The sequence below is a fragment of the Carassius auratus genome, chromosome 20, assembly GCF_003368295.1.
Source record: "Carassius auratus strain Wakin chromosome 20, ASM336829v1, whole genome shotgun sequence".
NCBI lineage: Eukaryota > Metazoa > Chordata > Actinopteri > Cypriniformes > Cyprinidae > Carassius > Carassius auratus.
In genome coordinates, this window is record NC_039262.1 from 16368810 (window position 1) to 16383235 (window position 14426).

At 36.2% G+C, this 14426-nt stretch overlaps 2 protein-coding genes and 1 non-coding gene across 4 annotated transcripts; 2 read left to right on the top strand and 1 right to left on the bottom strand.

The window, feature by feature from the left end:
* Positions 1-83, top strand: trnal-cag (transfer RNA leucine (anticodon CAG)). The gene has a single exon. It is a non-coding gene; the product is annotated as a tRNA-Leu (tRNA).
* A 2177-nt stretch (positions 84-2260) lies between these two features.
* On the top strand, positions 2261-10879 carry LOC113121046 (translation initiation factor eIF-2B subunit delta-like). Of its 2 annotated transcripts, XM_026291264.1 has the most exons (14): positions 2261-2428; positions 2585-2703; positions 3191-3228; positions 3532-3703; positions 3993-4184; positions 6664-6746; positions 7294-7385; positions 7585-7699; positions 7786-7862; positions 7968-8070; positions 8147-8274; positions 8364-8541; positions 9840-10020; positions 10106-10879. In XM_026291264.1, the coding sequence occupies exons 2-14, from the start codon at positions 2655-2657 to the stop codon at positions 10303-10305; spliced, it is 1608 nt and encodes a 535-aa protein (XP_026147049.1). In that variant the 5' UTR covers positions 2261-2428; positions 2585-2654; the 3' UTR covers positions 10306-10879. The 2 variants fall into 2 exon arrangements, with proteins under 2 accessions (XP_026147049.1, XP_026147047.1); XM_026291262.1 differs by lacking the exon at positions 2261-2428 and having other exon boundaries at positions 2493-2703.
* Positions 10880-10887: 8 nt separating this feature from the next.
* On the bottom strand, positions 10888-13365 carry atraid (all-trans retinoic acid-induced differentiation factor). Its single transcript, XM_026291265.1, has 7 exons — positions 13217-13365; positions 12926-13053; positions 12770-12838; positions 12625-12696; positions 12087-12208; positions 11903-12003; positions 10888-11820 (listed from the first exon to the last, which is right to left on the bottom strand). Exons 1-7 carry the CDS (start codon positions 13346-13348, stop codon positions 11716-11718), a joined length of 729 nt encoding a protein of 242 aa, XP_026147050.1. The 5' UTR covers positions 13349-13365; the 3' UTR covers positions 10888-11715.
* Positions 13366-14426: the final 1061 nt, after the last annotated feature.

The window sequence follows — 14426 nt, forward strand, 5'->3', positions numbered from 1 at the left end:
GTCAGGATGGCCGAGCGGTCTAAGGCGCTGCGTTCAGGTCGCAGTCTCCTCTGGAGGCGTGGGTTCGAATCCCACTTCTGACAGCAACCTTTTTGTTTTTTTATCTTCTGTTTTTCATGCTTCTTCAACACGAAGGGAACGTTTTGTTGTTGAAAGCGACTGTTTTACGTCTTTTTCATAAAAGAAGTGACCGATGGACCGTAGGGTGTGACCATAGACTGTATAAGGGTGTGACTTGCTAAACTTACATCTAAAATTATGTTAACAAGTGTGCTCTTTATTTTACTGTTATGCATGAATAATATGTTCATGAATGATATAACGTAAAAAAAAATTAAAGGGTACATAACATACACAGTCTCACCTAATCTCATGTTAATCTTAAGTATAGTACTGCATCCTTCATATATCCAAAAAGTCTTTAGTTTTATTTGTAAAAGAAAAATACAGTTTTCTGAATCTTTCTGGAAAAAGCCGAGCTCCTGGAGGCGTGCCGTGAGCTGAGCTATAATACTGATGTTTCGTGTTGTTTCCATTAACATATATTCATTTATGTGCTGATTTCCAACAAAATACAGAAATCTCATTCAATTACTTACATGAATGGGGTCTTTTATCACAGGGATGGCTCCATGTTTTAATAGCAAATGATGTGCAAATCCAGCATGAACTTGGGCCTTGTTTATAAAACAGACAGCATCGGAAGTTTCTCTATCTGTAAGCTTTATAACAAATATAATGCACAATACAAATGAGTCCCTTAAGAGAGCATAAAATACTTCATTAAATTCATATATTTATTGATTAATTGATTAATTTCTAGGACACAAGTCACGTTTAACTTATATATAATGTTACAACTGGTATCTCTGTTTAGAGGAGAAAGATACAAGAGAGGAACATTTCTCAAAATACCTGCAACATTACATAAATGTCTATAAACAATTGTGAAACACTCTGGTTTACACTGTTGTGAGCATTACATAACACAATTGTTGTGATGTGTTGTTCTCTTATGCAAATACATTAAACAAGCCCTTTCTTTCGGAACATGCTGCACAACTCCTTGTTCAAGCTCTTGTTCTGTCCAGGCTGGACTATTGCAATGCTCTCTTGGCAGGTCTTCCAGCCAATTCTATCAAACCTTTACAATTAATTCAGAACGCGGCAGCAAGATTAATTTTTAATGAGCCAAAAAGAATACACGTCACACCTCAGTTTATCAATTTGCACTGGCTTCCAATAGCTGCTCGCATAAAATTCAAGGCATTGATGTTTGCCTACAAAACTACCACTGGCTCTGCACCCATTTACCTAAATTTGTTACTTCAGACTTACGTGCCCTCTAGAAGCTTGCGTTCTGCAAGTGAATGTCGCTTGATTGTGCCACCCCAAAGAAGCACAAGGTCACTTTTACGGACATTTAAATTAAATGTTCCCTTCTGGTGGAATGACCTCCCAACTCAATCCGAGCAGCTGAGTCCTTAGCCATCTTCAAGAATCGGCTTAAAACACATCTCTTCCATCTGTATTTGACCCACTAACTTTAACACTCACTATTCTAATTCTATTCTTTAAAAAAATCTAACTACCTTTCTAATCTTTTTGTATTCTATTTTCTTTCATTTATTATGCAATTGTGTATGTGTGTATGTGTAAAGACCTCTAACTAGCTTACTCTATTCTTTTTTTTTTTATTCTTTCTGTTTTAGTTTAATTTATTATATTATTTAAAATCCCATGCTACGTGTACTGTGTTAACCTAACTGAGATTTGTTATAGCACTTATATATCATTGCTCTTTTTGTTGTTTTTGATTGCTTCCACTGTCTTCATCTGTAAGTCGCTTTGGATAAAAGCGTCTGCTAAATGAATAAATGTAAATGTAAATGTAAACAAAGATGCTAATAATGTTCGATTGTGGAAGATTTTTTCTCAATCGTGCAAAGGTAATAAACACCTAAATCGTACCACTTGTTTTGACACCTGACTAGAAGAGCTGACCCCTCCACCTGGCGGTGATTCGCGGTAACGTGCCGTCGACATCCCCCTGTTCTCTGATTGGTCTAATGTCACGAATGTCAAGAGAATGTTTTGAATTGCGCTTTTTGATTAGCTGGATATGTTAAGGCGCTTTGACGCAATTGGTCCAAATGTCTCAGCGCTTCGATGCGATTGGCTGCGCAGTTCGACATTGCTCAACATTTCTGAAATATTGTCGGACTATCCTTGCGCTCAGGTCGCAGTGTCTTCTGCAGGCGTGGGTTCGAATCCCACTTCTGATAACAACCTTTTCGTTTTTTATCTTCTGTTTTTCATTCTTCTTCAACACGAAGGGAACGTGTTGTTGTTGTTGTTGTTGTTGTTGTTGTTGAAAGCGACTGTTTTATATCTATTTCATAAAATAGGTGACCGATGGACCGTTTGGGTACAGTGTGACATGCTAAACTTACATCTAAAACTATGTTAACAAGTACTGTGCTCGTTATTTTACTGTTATGCATGCATAATATGTTCATGAATGATGTAACGTAAAAAAAATATTTTTTTAAAGAAAAGTCAGTTTACTCCTTTTAATCGCTAGAGGGCGGCGTTGTTCATCCCGACTGCTTTTCACATCAGTTAACTAACGCGGAGTCACGAAGAAATGAAACATGGCGGACTCGGACGGGAGACAGTTTGACGGTGTCAAACATGCTAAAGGTAAAATATACAGACTTTTTTAACGTGTGCTGTTACCGAAATAAACACGTGAGCAAGCAGTCCTTTATAGCCGTTAACGGAGAGCTCGTGTGGCCGCTGATCTTCACTCTGCCATGGCAAGGCTGACTTGACATATGCATAGTGGAAATTACATCATGCTGCTTTTGTCCTTTGGAACGCATTGTTATCAAACTAACTTACATAGACACGGTTGCGATGTTCCCTGTTGTTTGCATATGTAACTGGATGTGTTTGCGAGACGAACTGAATCTCTGTGCAGCGTTTTTTAGTTTAATAAAGATCGACTGAGGCAACATGATGTAATAACACTGCAAAGTCCGTGTCCAGAGGATTTATGTCATCACAGACATTATTATTTCAAACTTATTCTGACTATTCAGTAAATTAGTATCTTCTGTCATTGGTGTTAATAAAGAGTAGTTTTAACTTTGGATGCGTTTTAAATATATGCTTACCTGTGTCACAGATGAAGATGTAAAGTTGCAAGAAATTGCACTGGCAAAGGTAGGTCAAGTCTTTATTTTATGTTGATATAATTTCACAATATTTAGCGTTTAATTAATCATACTTCAATTTACAATTGAATACCATTTTTTTAATAAAAGTATCACAAACACAATGGCTGTGTCTCAAAACCTAGAGAGCTGCCTCCCTGGACAGCATTTTGGGCATCACAGCCACATTCTCAGCAGACAAGGTCTAGTTGCCCAAAATGCAGGATGGGTTTTAAGTGGCAGTCTGTCTATTTACTGTAACACTGGACTATTTAAAATCATGCAAACTGTAATGCCCCTTTTTTATCTATAGAATGAAGGTAAGGAATTGACCAAAGAAGAAAAGCAGCGTCTTAGGAAAGAGAAGAAGCAGCATAAAAAGAATAAAAAAGATGACAAGGGTCCTCCAGAGAAGGAAAAGGAGAAAGAGAAAGCATCAGTACCAGCTCCGTCAAAACCTGCCACACAGAGCCCAGCACATAAAGGTACTTCAGCCTGCTTTGCTGCTGTTTCAAAATCATTTTTCTGCATTTAATCTAATAATCTGCATCTAATAATTTTCCTGTTTGCTGGGCTAAATGTGTGTATTGGACATGTGTACTATGGTTGTATTTTTACCAGCTGACTGCTTACAAAGTGCTTAATGAAATGTGAAATAAATGACACTAACAGAGCAGAGTTCATTTAAATCTAATCAAACCTGCAACACAACCCTAAGGTTAATGTCTGTTTTTTTTAGGGCTCTTTAATTGCTTTCCCTTTTTATCTCATTAGGGGCTCCTGCACCTGTAAATGCATCAGAATCTGCTGTGGCTGCTGAGAAGCCTGCCAAGAGCAAAGCAGAACTTCGAGCAGAGCGTCGTGCACGGCAAGAGTCAGAACGAGGATCAAAACAGGGCAAGAAAGAAGGGGGGCAGCAATCTGCCTCCAGCAAGTCTAAAGCTACCCCTAATGAGCTTCAGCCAGGTAATTCACTGCATCGAAAAGGTTATTCCAGGGTGGAAAGTTTGGGCATATGCACGGTGGCCAAAATAATAGGCATGCATTGACGAGCACAAACATTAGTGTGATTCATTTGAATACTTTCCTCTCATAAATGTTTTGTCTGAAAGGGAAACTTCTACAAAAGCATATTAAATAAGGCCAGGTGTAAAAATAACTGTCGGTGCCTTTTCAGCGCAGATTTTTCACTGCGCGTCTTTAGTAAAACTTGACCGTGCTACTTTAACACCAAAAGAGGGTTTGCGCTGGAGTAGGGCTGAAACGGTTCCTCGAGTAACTCAATTACAAAAAATGATTGAGGCAAATTCCTCTACCTCGAAGCATCTTTTAATTTATTTTAAATCTCACGTCAGGTTCTTTCGCAATTGTTTTTTTAATGCGACAACGTGTTTACGTCACCCATTGTTTGCCAAAAAGTTACGTTTGCGTAATTTTCAATGTGTTTAATGTTTAATGTGCATCTCAGAAAATGCTTTATTTAAAACCCCAACTGAATGGCACTTAAATGCACTTAATTCATCTGTCAACTTTATTGTCATTGTTCACAGTACAAGTACAGACAGAGAAACAATGGGTGCTAATTAAATGTTTCTTTTTGATGTATGCATTGCATTCTATGTATTAAAAAAAAAAAAAAAGGAAAAAGGAAACTTAGTTGTTCATTTTAAGAGACCCAGGAGTCTTATTTTCTCTTGCATAATTAATATTGCACTTTAATTAAGCAAAAACACATTTTATCCGATTACTCGATTAATGAATGGAATTTTTGGTAGAATAAAGTATTATTACTAAAATATTCGATAGCTACAGCCCTACGCTGGAGCAAGCTTATTGTAAAACTGGCCAATAGTTTTCAAATTGAGATCTGTAGTATATTCTATAGGGCTGGACCAGAAAATCTGATTATACGAATATTTGTTTGGTGGGTTGGTTGTTGTTTTTTTGTTTGTTTTTTTCTTTCGAACACCTGGCATCCCCCACGAAACGGTTCTCATTCATGCTTGAATATGAATCGCCCATGAGTGAATGACATGAACGTCATGATTCAGTTCATCTGGAAGAGAAGACAAAAAAGCCAAGACCTCAGCGGTGTGGGAGCAGATTGGGAGGTTGAGTGAGGACAAGACAAAGGCAGAGCGCCAGATATGCGAATTGAAACTGTCCTACCACAACAGCACATCCAAGTTTGAAAAATCTAAATCTAAAGTTCTGTTAGTACGCCTATAGTATATTATTGGTGTAAAAAAAACAAGCTGCTTTTATCCACCATCTTAAGCAGTTATTTTACACATGATAAAAATGTGCTACATACTCATAGTCATAAAAAAAAAACGTACAGTAGCCCAGGCTAAAAATTTGTCCATATTAAATGTATTGCTCTTAACAGACCTGTGTGTTTTGTTTCACTAGTGCAGTGTCCGTTCTTGGAGCATATAAGCCCTGCCCATGTGAGGCGTTGTTCTGTAGTTTATTAAAAGTTGATTAATTCTGAATGTGTTGTGTGTCCATATTGCACAAAAATGCCACACTGCACTCCCTTGGGTCCGCAGCAACACCCCCGCCATACGTGAAGTCGATTGGATGAACAGTTCTAATCTTGACATAATATAAATGCAAACTGAATGAAAGACACAGAGATTCCTATATTTATTAGAGAGAAGAATATGTTCAGTCCCTCCCTCTGAAGCTTTAAATACCTTGTGTTGATTACTACCAAAACTCCGAAGCTCAAAAAATGGTATTTGGACCAGCCCTAATGTTTGAAAATAATTATTTTCTGCTCAGCAAGGCTGCATTTACTTATACAGTAAAAATACATGCCTAATTCGTGAAGCCGGTCTCAAAAACATTAATTTACTAACTTATTAATAATCTAATTAATTTTAAGTAAAATTGATGTTATTGATCTTTTTTTTTTCTTTTTTTTTTTTGTGAAAAGCAAGACAAAACAATAAAAAGCACATTTTGGCTATTTAATTTATGCAATGGTGAAAAGTATTTAGTGTTTCATTTTGTTAATAATCATTTCGTTGCATCCCTAGTAAAAATATTTTAAAGTACACTGCCATTCTGTAGTTTGGGATCGATACAATTAAATGTTTTTGAAATTTCTTAAATGCTCACCCTTTTGATTGATTTTAAAAAGAGGTAATATTAAAGAATATTTTTGCAAACTAAAAACCGCTTTCTCTTCAAATATATATTAAAATGTTTATTGCTGTGGTATCAAAGTTTAATTTTCAGCAGCCATTTCTCCAGTCTTCAGTGTCACATTAAAAATAAATGTCTGTGTATATATATTTAAAAATGCATTGATATATTTTGTTTATTTAAAAATACACACACATATTTGCCAACACACATATTCACAGATGTTTTATGAATTGGATAAGCAAAATTACCCAGCCTTATTTTAATTTCCTGTCTCTTTTTTGTCTGTTAGTAGTGAAAAGGTTACCAGAGCACGTACAAGTGGACGACCCTGCTGCGCTGAAGAAGTTGGCCAAAAAGCTTGAGAGGCAGCAGGTGAGACAAATCCACAGTCATGGTTTGCCTGTTGTCTGATTATTGCCCACTGACAGATGATTGATTCATCCAGGTGTTTTCTGAGATCCATTTTGCAGTGTTTTTTGACCCAGGTCCTTCCCATGTCTTACAGAAGTCAGGGCAGGGATGCGGTTTAAATAAAACTGGAGTCGAGGTCTGGCTCCACACTTTTGTGTGCAGTGTATTGTTGAATTCTTTCTGTGTAATGTGTTTTTATTCTTGGGTAAAGTTGTCTGCTGGAGGTGATTTCACTGTGATTATTATCATTACATTGTGTTCATGTGATGAGCTAGATGTCCTATGTGGGTGAATTTTCTTTTTTTAATGTTATTAGGTGTAGCTTTCTAAGTCTCCTGTGGAGCCCTAATTCATTTGTGCACATTTGTGTCATGTATGTCTTCATGCTCAGTGTTCTGTTGCAGCCTCAGCTCTTGACCTGAGGAGGGAGGATGTGACCTCCAGAGCGTTTGACCTTGAGCAAACAAGTTACTCACATCCAGTGCGGTTGTTCTTTCTGCTGTCTTAGGTTCCTTTGAGGTCAGATTATGGATACAAGGTCAGCCTGTTCTCACATCTACACCAATACAGCCGGAAAAACCCTCCCACCCTGCAAATCAGGTATTGTAAACAATGCATCTTCTACATTAGTCATAATTTAGTCTTGATGGAGTTATATAAGTGGAAGTCTCTTATACCCATCCGGTAAAAATAAATACACATTTTTACAGTTTAGTGTGTTTATTTTTCGGGAGAAGCATATTAGTAATTAAGCTTAAATAACCTGGTTGACTTATTATTTTTATGGTTTATTTTGTAGCATCCCTGCCACAGTTATTCACCCATCGATTGTTCGGTTGGGCCTGCAGTACTCTCTGGGCATTATAGCAGGATCCAATGCTCGATCTGTGGCCCTACTACATGCCTTCAAACAGGTACCTCATAATAAAACCTTTAAAATAGCTCAACAGTTCTTAATTTTGGAATGAAATAGTATTTCAATTTTTTTTTTGTTGTATAGGTTATTCAAGACTATAGCACCCCTCCAAATGAGGAGTTGTCAAGAGACCTTGTGAACAAGCTGTCGCCTTATATCAGGTTCACCTCCTTCCTTGTGATAATTGATATAGCATGAGCTCAGATGTAGATCTTACCTGGAATCAGCTGGTTAACAAACACTGCAAATTCTCATTACGCCTGCAGTTTTCTCAGCCAGTGTCGACCCCTTTCGGCCAGCATGGGCAATGCCATCAAATACATCAAGAAGGAAGTCTCAAATATACCAAGTCAATGCAAAGAAGAAGAGGTCAAAATATTTAGAGTCACTAGTTTAGAGACTGTACTCTCCCTCTGCATTTCTAAAAGCAATGTTTTCTCAACAGGCCAAAGGGAAACTGCAGGCATGTATTGATAGTTACATAAATGAGAAGATCATTTTGGCCTCTGAAGCCATTTCTAAGTATGCTATTGAGAAGATAAGTAATGGAGATGTCATTCTCGTTTATGGCTGGTAAGATTTTTCAGTTAATTTATGTAATTCTGTAATAGTTTGGATTTATTCACAAGTGTTTCAGAAGTGCCTTTCTTGTCTTTTTCCAGCTCTTCACTTGTCAACCACATTCTGTGTAAAGCTTTTGAAAAGCAGAGGAAGTTCCGAGTCGTAGTTGTGGACAGTCGGCCCAGGCTGGAGGGCAGAGAGGCGCTGAGGCGTCTGGTGAAGAAAGGCATCCGATGTACTTACGTGCTCATATCTGCCTTGTCCTACATTCTGCCTGAAGTGAGTCATTCTTTCAGTTAAAGCTTTTTGCAAGCACTTTTTATTTTTAGCTCATTGCGAGGAAAAGCAATTATTATTATTATTTTTTTTTTCAAAGTGCATGCTCCTTCAAAGGATTGATTACGTGTGTCATATGCAGTAGCTAAAAATACAGCTTAATTATGGTTTGGGACTTTTGTTCTTAACAATACACAGTAGCAACTAAAGTAATGCTAATAGAACAAAGATAACTGCTTGGTTTGATCCGTCTCGACCAAATTGAACCACTTTCTTTTAAGAACACCAAGGCCTGGTTTCACAGACAAGGCTTAGGTTAAGTCTGGATTGGGCCATATTTCAATTAGGAAATGTAAGTATATTTTATAGACGTGCTTTAGAAAATAACATTACTGGTGTGCATCTTGAGACAAAACAATGGCATTGATATATTTTAAGATATGTCAGTGCAAGTTTCTTTCATTTAAATCAACCCAGACATGAATTTCCTGTATGATATTTGTTCCTGTGGCTCAACTGGTAGAGCATTGCATTAGCAAGCACAAGGTTGGGGGTTCGAATCCCAGGGAACACATGATAGTAGGAAATTGTTAGCCTGAATGCAATGTAAGTCGCAAGTGTCTGCTAAATGCTTAAATTAAATTGTAATTTATTTTAGTCCGGGTCTACGCTTAAGCCTTGTCTTTGAAACCAGGAGGTAAGAGTTTAAAACAGCATGTGCACTTTATACAAGTATAGGTTTATTACAGACATTCTTAGAAAGCAATTACAGTGTTATTTCAAATGATTATATGGCACTGCAAGGTTCTGTATTATACAATATAGATTGTTTGTATTCAAAAGGTTGGGGACACTAAGATTTTTTGTTATAGATTTTTTTTTTAAAGCCTCGTATCGAACAGAGTAAAACGGCAATAATGTGGAGTAATATTACAATTTGAAATGTCTGTGTTCTATTTCAAAATCATTTTGACCAGTTCAAAATATTATTTATTCCTGTGATGGCAAAGCTGAAATTTCAGAAGTCATTACTGCCAATTTTCAGTGTCACATGATCCTTCATTTTTGTGTTTCAGAATAGTTCAAAAGAACAGTATTTTTAAAACAGAAATATATTATAAATGTTTTTAATGTCACTTTTGATCAATATAATGCATCAATGCTGAATAAAAGTATTAATTTCCTTCCAGCAAAAAAAACAAAAACATTTGAATGTTATTGCACTAAAGTTAACTGGCCTTTATATTGCCATTAAAAACATGATCTGAATGCTGAATCAGAAACTGCACTCTTATTTCCAGGTATCCAAGGTATTTCTTGGTGCCCATGCACTCCTTGCTAATGGATATGTGATGTCACGTGTGGGAACTTCCCAAATTGCCCTGGTAGCAAAAGCCTACAATGTACCAGTGCTGGTTTGCTGCGAGACCTACAAGTTCTGTGAAAGAGTGCAGACTGACTCTTTTGTATCCAACGAATTAGGTAACTGTGATGTCTGGCTTCATTTCTAAGTATTATGCATAGGTATTCACAAACACACACAAAAATATTTATTTATGTTATACAGATGACCCAGATGACCTGATTGTGACCAGAAATGGAAAGTCCCACCTAGAGAACTGGCAGACTATTAAATCACTGGGGCTTCTGAACCTGGTGTATGACGTGACGCCACCAGACTTTGTGGACCTTGTGATCACTGACTTGGGCATGATCCCCTGCACCTCTGTGCCTGTGGTACTGCGAGTCAAGAACGTAGATCAGTGAAGAGCAGACGAACACGGTTCTGCTTCCCTCTAGCATCTGCACATGAGAACCTGTGCACACAGGGCTTCTGGCACCCAGTAAACTTACTATGACATGGAACAAGCTTTTCAGATTAAGCCACAGTTTATGTCCTCAATAGTGGGATTGGATACATTTAATTTCAAATTGTGTAACTGGTCCAATTCCAGTTTCTAAAAAAGTCCCCTAATTAGATTTTCTTTCAAAATTCTCAAATTAGTACTTAGAATTGTTGTTCACAAGATCAAGAACGCCAGATAGCTTTGTACTTGTGTGTGTAAAGCCTGTGTGCTGTATCTTGGTGGTCAGTGCATAGACTTAAACATAAGAAACATCTATCATCCTTTTTTGGATAGTTTCTGTTGCCAAAGTCCTTTCATAGATGTGAAAAAGGGAAAAAAGGAACATGGTGCAAATGTGTGTAAGATGATGGAAAAACAGCGTGTTGCATAAGAGGATTTGTTCGTATTACCTTAAAATAAATTTGTATTGTATTGGAAACCTTGGAAATGCTACTGAAGAATACATGGTTTAGATAAAACAAACCAAAAAACTACTGTTGGCTTATTCTTTGTGTTATTGTGATAAATCTTTATTTCAGGTTCCAGGCTGTTAAGGTACATTCTGAATTCCCTATCACAATACTACATTATTGACAAAAACCTGAACAATGTCATTTATGTATGTCAGTGTTCTACTAATAGTGTGTCTGTCTATATATCTCAAGATGGAACCGATTCCCTTTTACACTCTTACGTTGCCAAAAACAGAAAAGCATAGTTAAAGAGGTTGAAGGATAATCAGTTAGGACATAACATGTGACATCTGTAAACAGCAGGATGTGGAAGTAACAATCTACATTTCCCCATCTGTAAAATTCAATCTTTTTCTAAGTCAAAACACTACTTTTTAAGTAAACACTTAAGTAAACATCTTTAAAAATTAAGATAATTATTTATCTTAAAGCAACACAAAATATTTCTCCTTAATAATCATTGTTATAATAGATCAGTGCTTCACGTTGACATGTTTAGTGTCTAAACATTGGTCAGAAATGTGGCTGCCCTCCAAACACAATCAGCGAGGTCAGTCTACGGTCAGTTTCCCCTTTACGGACCAGCCTCGTCAAGGCTGTGAAAATGTGACGTATTCATGAAAGCTTTCAAAATACGTATTCATAAAAATGTTTAAGGATTTTGAGGGTTAAAGGAAAGGAAAGTTAATTAAAAAAAACTGCTTTTGGCAAGTATAAAAACAAGAAACTCCAATGTTCTGCAGATGGGTCACACCGTCCAGTGTATGAAACTCTTTGGTGTCTCCTGCACCGTTTCCAGTAAGTTTGATGCATGTTGTGGCTCCACTGTCAGTCTAACAGTCAGTTTTCTTTAAAACTCAAGTGTTCTTGACCTTTCGTCTTTGTGTGAACCAGAGTAAAGATGAAACCACAACTGTAGATCCGGTTAGTATCCCAAGTACCTTAACTATAGGAAACTCGCCCTGCAATTGTTAAAGAATAATGAACGTGTACAATAAAGGAGTAATGGCCAACCTGTTTGGGATGATTTGACGGAGGTCTCACCTGTCTCATGCACTTGTATCCATGGAAATTATGCAGACAACTACACTCAAAGAACCCTGGTCCAAATGGGCTGCAGAATGAGTTTTCAGGGCAATCCCAGGCTGAAAAGACAAACCATAATCAAGAAATGCGTTGAAATAAATTCATTTTGAAGACTGAGATTTTGTTTTTATTAATTACTTACGCATCTGTGCAGTCTGATTGCAAATATTTATCTGTCCTTCGCAGATTTTGGCATTGTTTTTCACTTCAACCTTCTCCCATGATGCATTACCCCCGGGACACTCCAGTTTTGAGGGTAGTAGACTAAGTAAAGATTTGTCAAGTTAACTCAACGTGATTTTAAATTTAAATCAGCTATTTTTAGTATTTTAGATCTTTTAAATGCCATGGACCCATGGATGGATATCATCATCACAATACCAAATTTATACTGTAAAATAAACCATATAAATATGCATAAAACATTTTATTATAGTTACAGTATTACATTATTTCCACTGTGCACATACATACATGTTCAGTGTATTATTTATTATTCTATCGTTGTAAGTATTTTTTTTTTTAATTATTATTATTTCATTAATTTTGATTCTATACATCTATTACACTGTTTTTCTCTAAACTTTTTCATGGACCCCCTGATCTCCAGAGCCCAGCTGAAAACCCATGACATAATTAAATGTTATAAACATGATATAAAGCGCTCATGCATAACTTACAGTTGGGTAAGCTGGCTAAAACCCTGAAATATGAAATCGCTCAGATTGGAGATTGGGTTGTTGGAGAGGTCTCTGTGAAAACAGATATTCAATTTAGTTCTAAAAATGACAGATTATCCTGATAAAAACCTGCTCTGGTACTTACATTATGAATGCTGTGGATGAATTATACAGGTGCTCTACATGACTAATAGAGCAGTTTGCCAAGTCCAACCTAAAACAGTACATTACAGTTATATTTTTACATAGAAAATAAATGTCACAATTTAAAAATCTTTGGAATACAAGAAAGTTTTCCTACCCTATAATGGTATCTTCATTACTGGTATTATTTCTAAAACAGCAGCGTCCCTTAATATGGCCTTTTGTTAGGCAGAAATCCCAGACAGGACTGTCTTGTCTTACAGTCCCTTCACACATTTGACACAACTAATGAAACCAAAGGTGAAATGCAAGCTTTAAAAAACATTATAAAACAACATTTAATGTTTTACTTGACGACAGTGATGAGAAATGGCAACAATGTAACTTATAATATCTACTGTAGCATGCAAGTATTATTTAATTACAGTCATTCAGCGAATCGTCTCACCTGTGCGTCAGTATCCTGGCTGTCGACATATACATTGAATAAAACAATAAAAACAGTACATAAATATATAGTAGATGCTGTAACGCTAGCTGTCATTTTCGCCAAAACAAAGTCATGTGACTCGACGATCATGTGATGTTCAAGCGCCGAGACCCCACGTGACATCGAGGAGGCGCAAATATTTAGCATTTCTCACGCTGAAATTTCGATTTCGCACATTCCACGAATACGGATGACTTTTTTTTTTTTTTTTTTTTTTAACATTATAAGCATATATCCCCTGTTGTTTTTATTATTAACGTAATGTTTAATAAACATCTAAAAAAATTAAATAATTAATCAAACATAAAATGAACCTCGCATAACAACAAGTAGTTTGGCAACAGAATATTTACGTATGTGGATTACCCTAGTTCAGAGGTGACACTCAAAAATAAAAGAAATATATAAAGTAAAAAACTAAATTAAATTAAATATTTTAATTGAATTAAAAATAATAATAATAATCTCATTCAATGTGACAATTTTAGACAAATTAGTTGTCTAATGAGTGCATTTCAAGATAAACCATTCAGCTTTTACCAAAGTCACTGTAATAAATAAAGAAATATCTTTCAGAGTTTATCAATAACTATAATAACAACAAAACACTATGGTGCCTTAATGAGTTAATTTAGGCAACCCCATTGCCCATTTTTATGCCTTTTAATTACTACATTTGATAACTTTTGTATATACATTTTTGTGTAATGTCTATTTCTATTAAGTTGCAACGTATTAGACATAACAGGCAGGGCATCGACACAATAATAGACTTTTATTATTATTATTATTATTATTAGTTTGAAATCCTTATGTAAACTTTTGCTAAATTACTAAAAGTTAAGCACATCCTTTCATTTTGCTGAGAGAAAAAAAGACATGGGGCGTAAATACCTCAAATCACAAAGATGGTTTAACCTGCTGTTTTGAGAAAACGATTTAGCTCATATTTAAATACTCTTTGATGCAGCTTAACCACTTTGCTTGTATCACACAGCTATTTTTGACCCCAATTAAATCTTAATCTGCATTTTAAACACTTACATAAAAACAAGTTATGTCGTAATGGAGAGATTGTTTACTACAAACTACGCTTGCGATTCGTTCATGCCAAAGGACCTCGAATGAAATTTTTTTACGCAATACCTCCCCCCGCTCTGGAGGAATG

Coding starts and splice junctions, on each gene's coding strand:
- LOC113121046 (XM_026291264.1), top strand. CDS start 2,655: ATGGCGGACTCGGACGGGAGACAGTTTGACGGTGTCAAACATGCTAAA. Junction 3,704..3,992: donor ACAGAGCCCAGCACATAAAG/GTACTTCAGCCT, acceptor TTATCTCATTAG/GGGCTCCTGCACCTGTAAAT. Junction 10,021..10,105: donor TTTTGTATCCAACGAATTAG/GTAACTGTGATG, acceptor TATGTTATACAG/ATGACCCAGATGACCTGATT.
- atraid (XM_026291265.1), bottom strand. CDS start 13,348: ATGATCGTCGAGTCACATGACTTTGTTTTGGCGAAAATGACAGCTAGC. Junction 13,054..13,216: donor GCCAGGATACTGACGCACAG/GTGAGACGATTC, acceptor TGGTTTCATTAG/TTGTGTCAAATGTGTGAAGG. Junction 12,839..12,925: donor AATGAAGATACCATTATAGG/GTAGGAAAACTT, acceptor GTACTGTTTTAG/GTTGGACTTGGCAAACTGCT.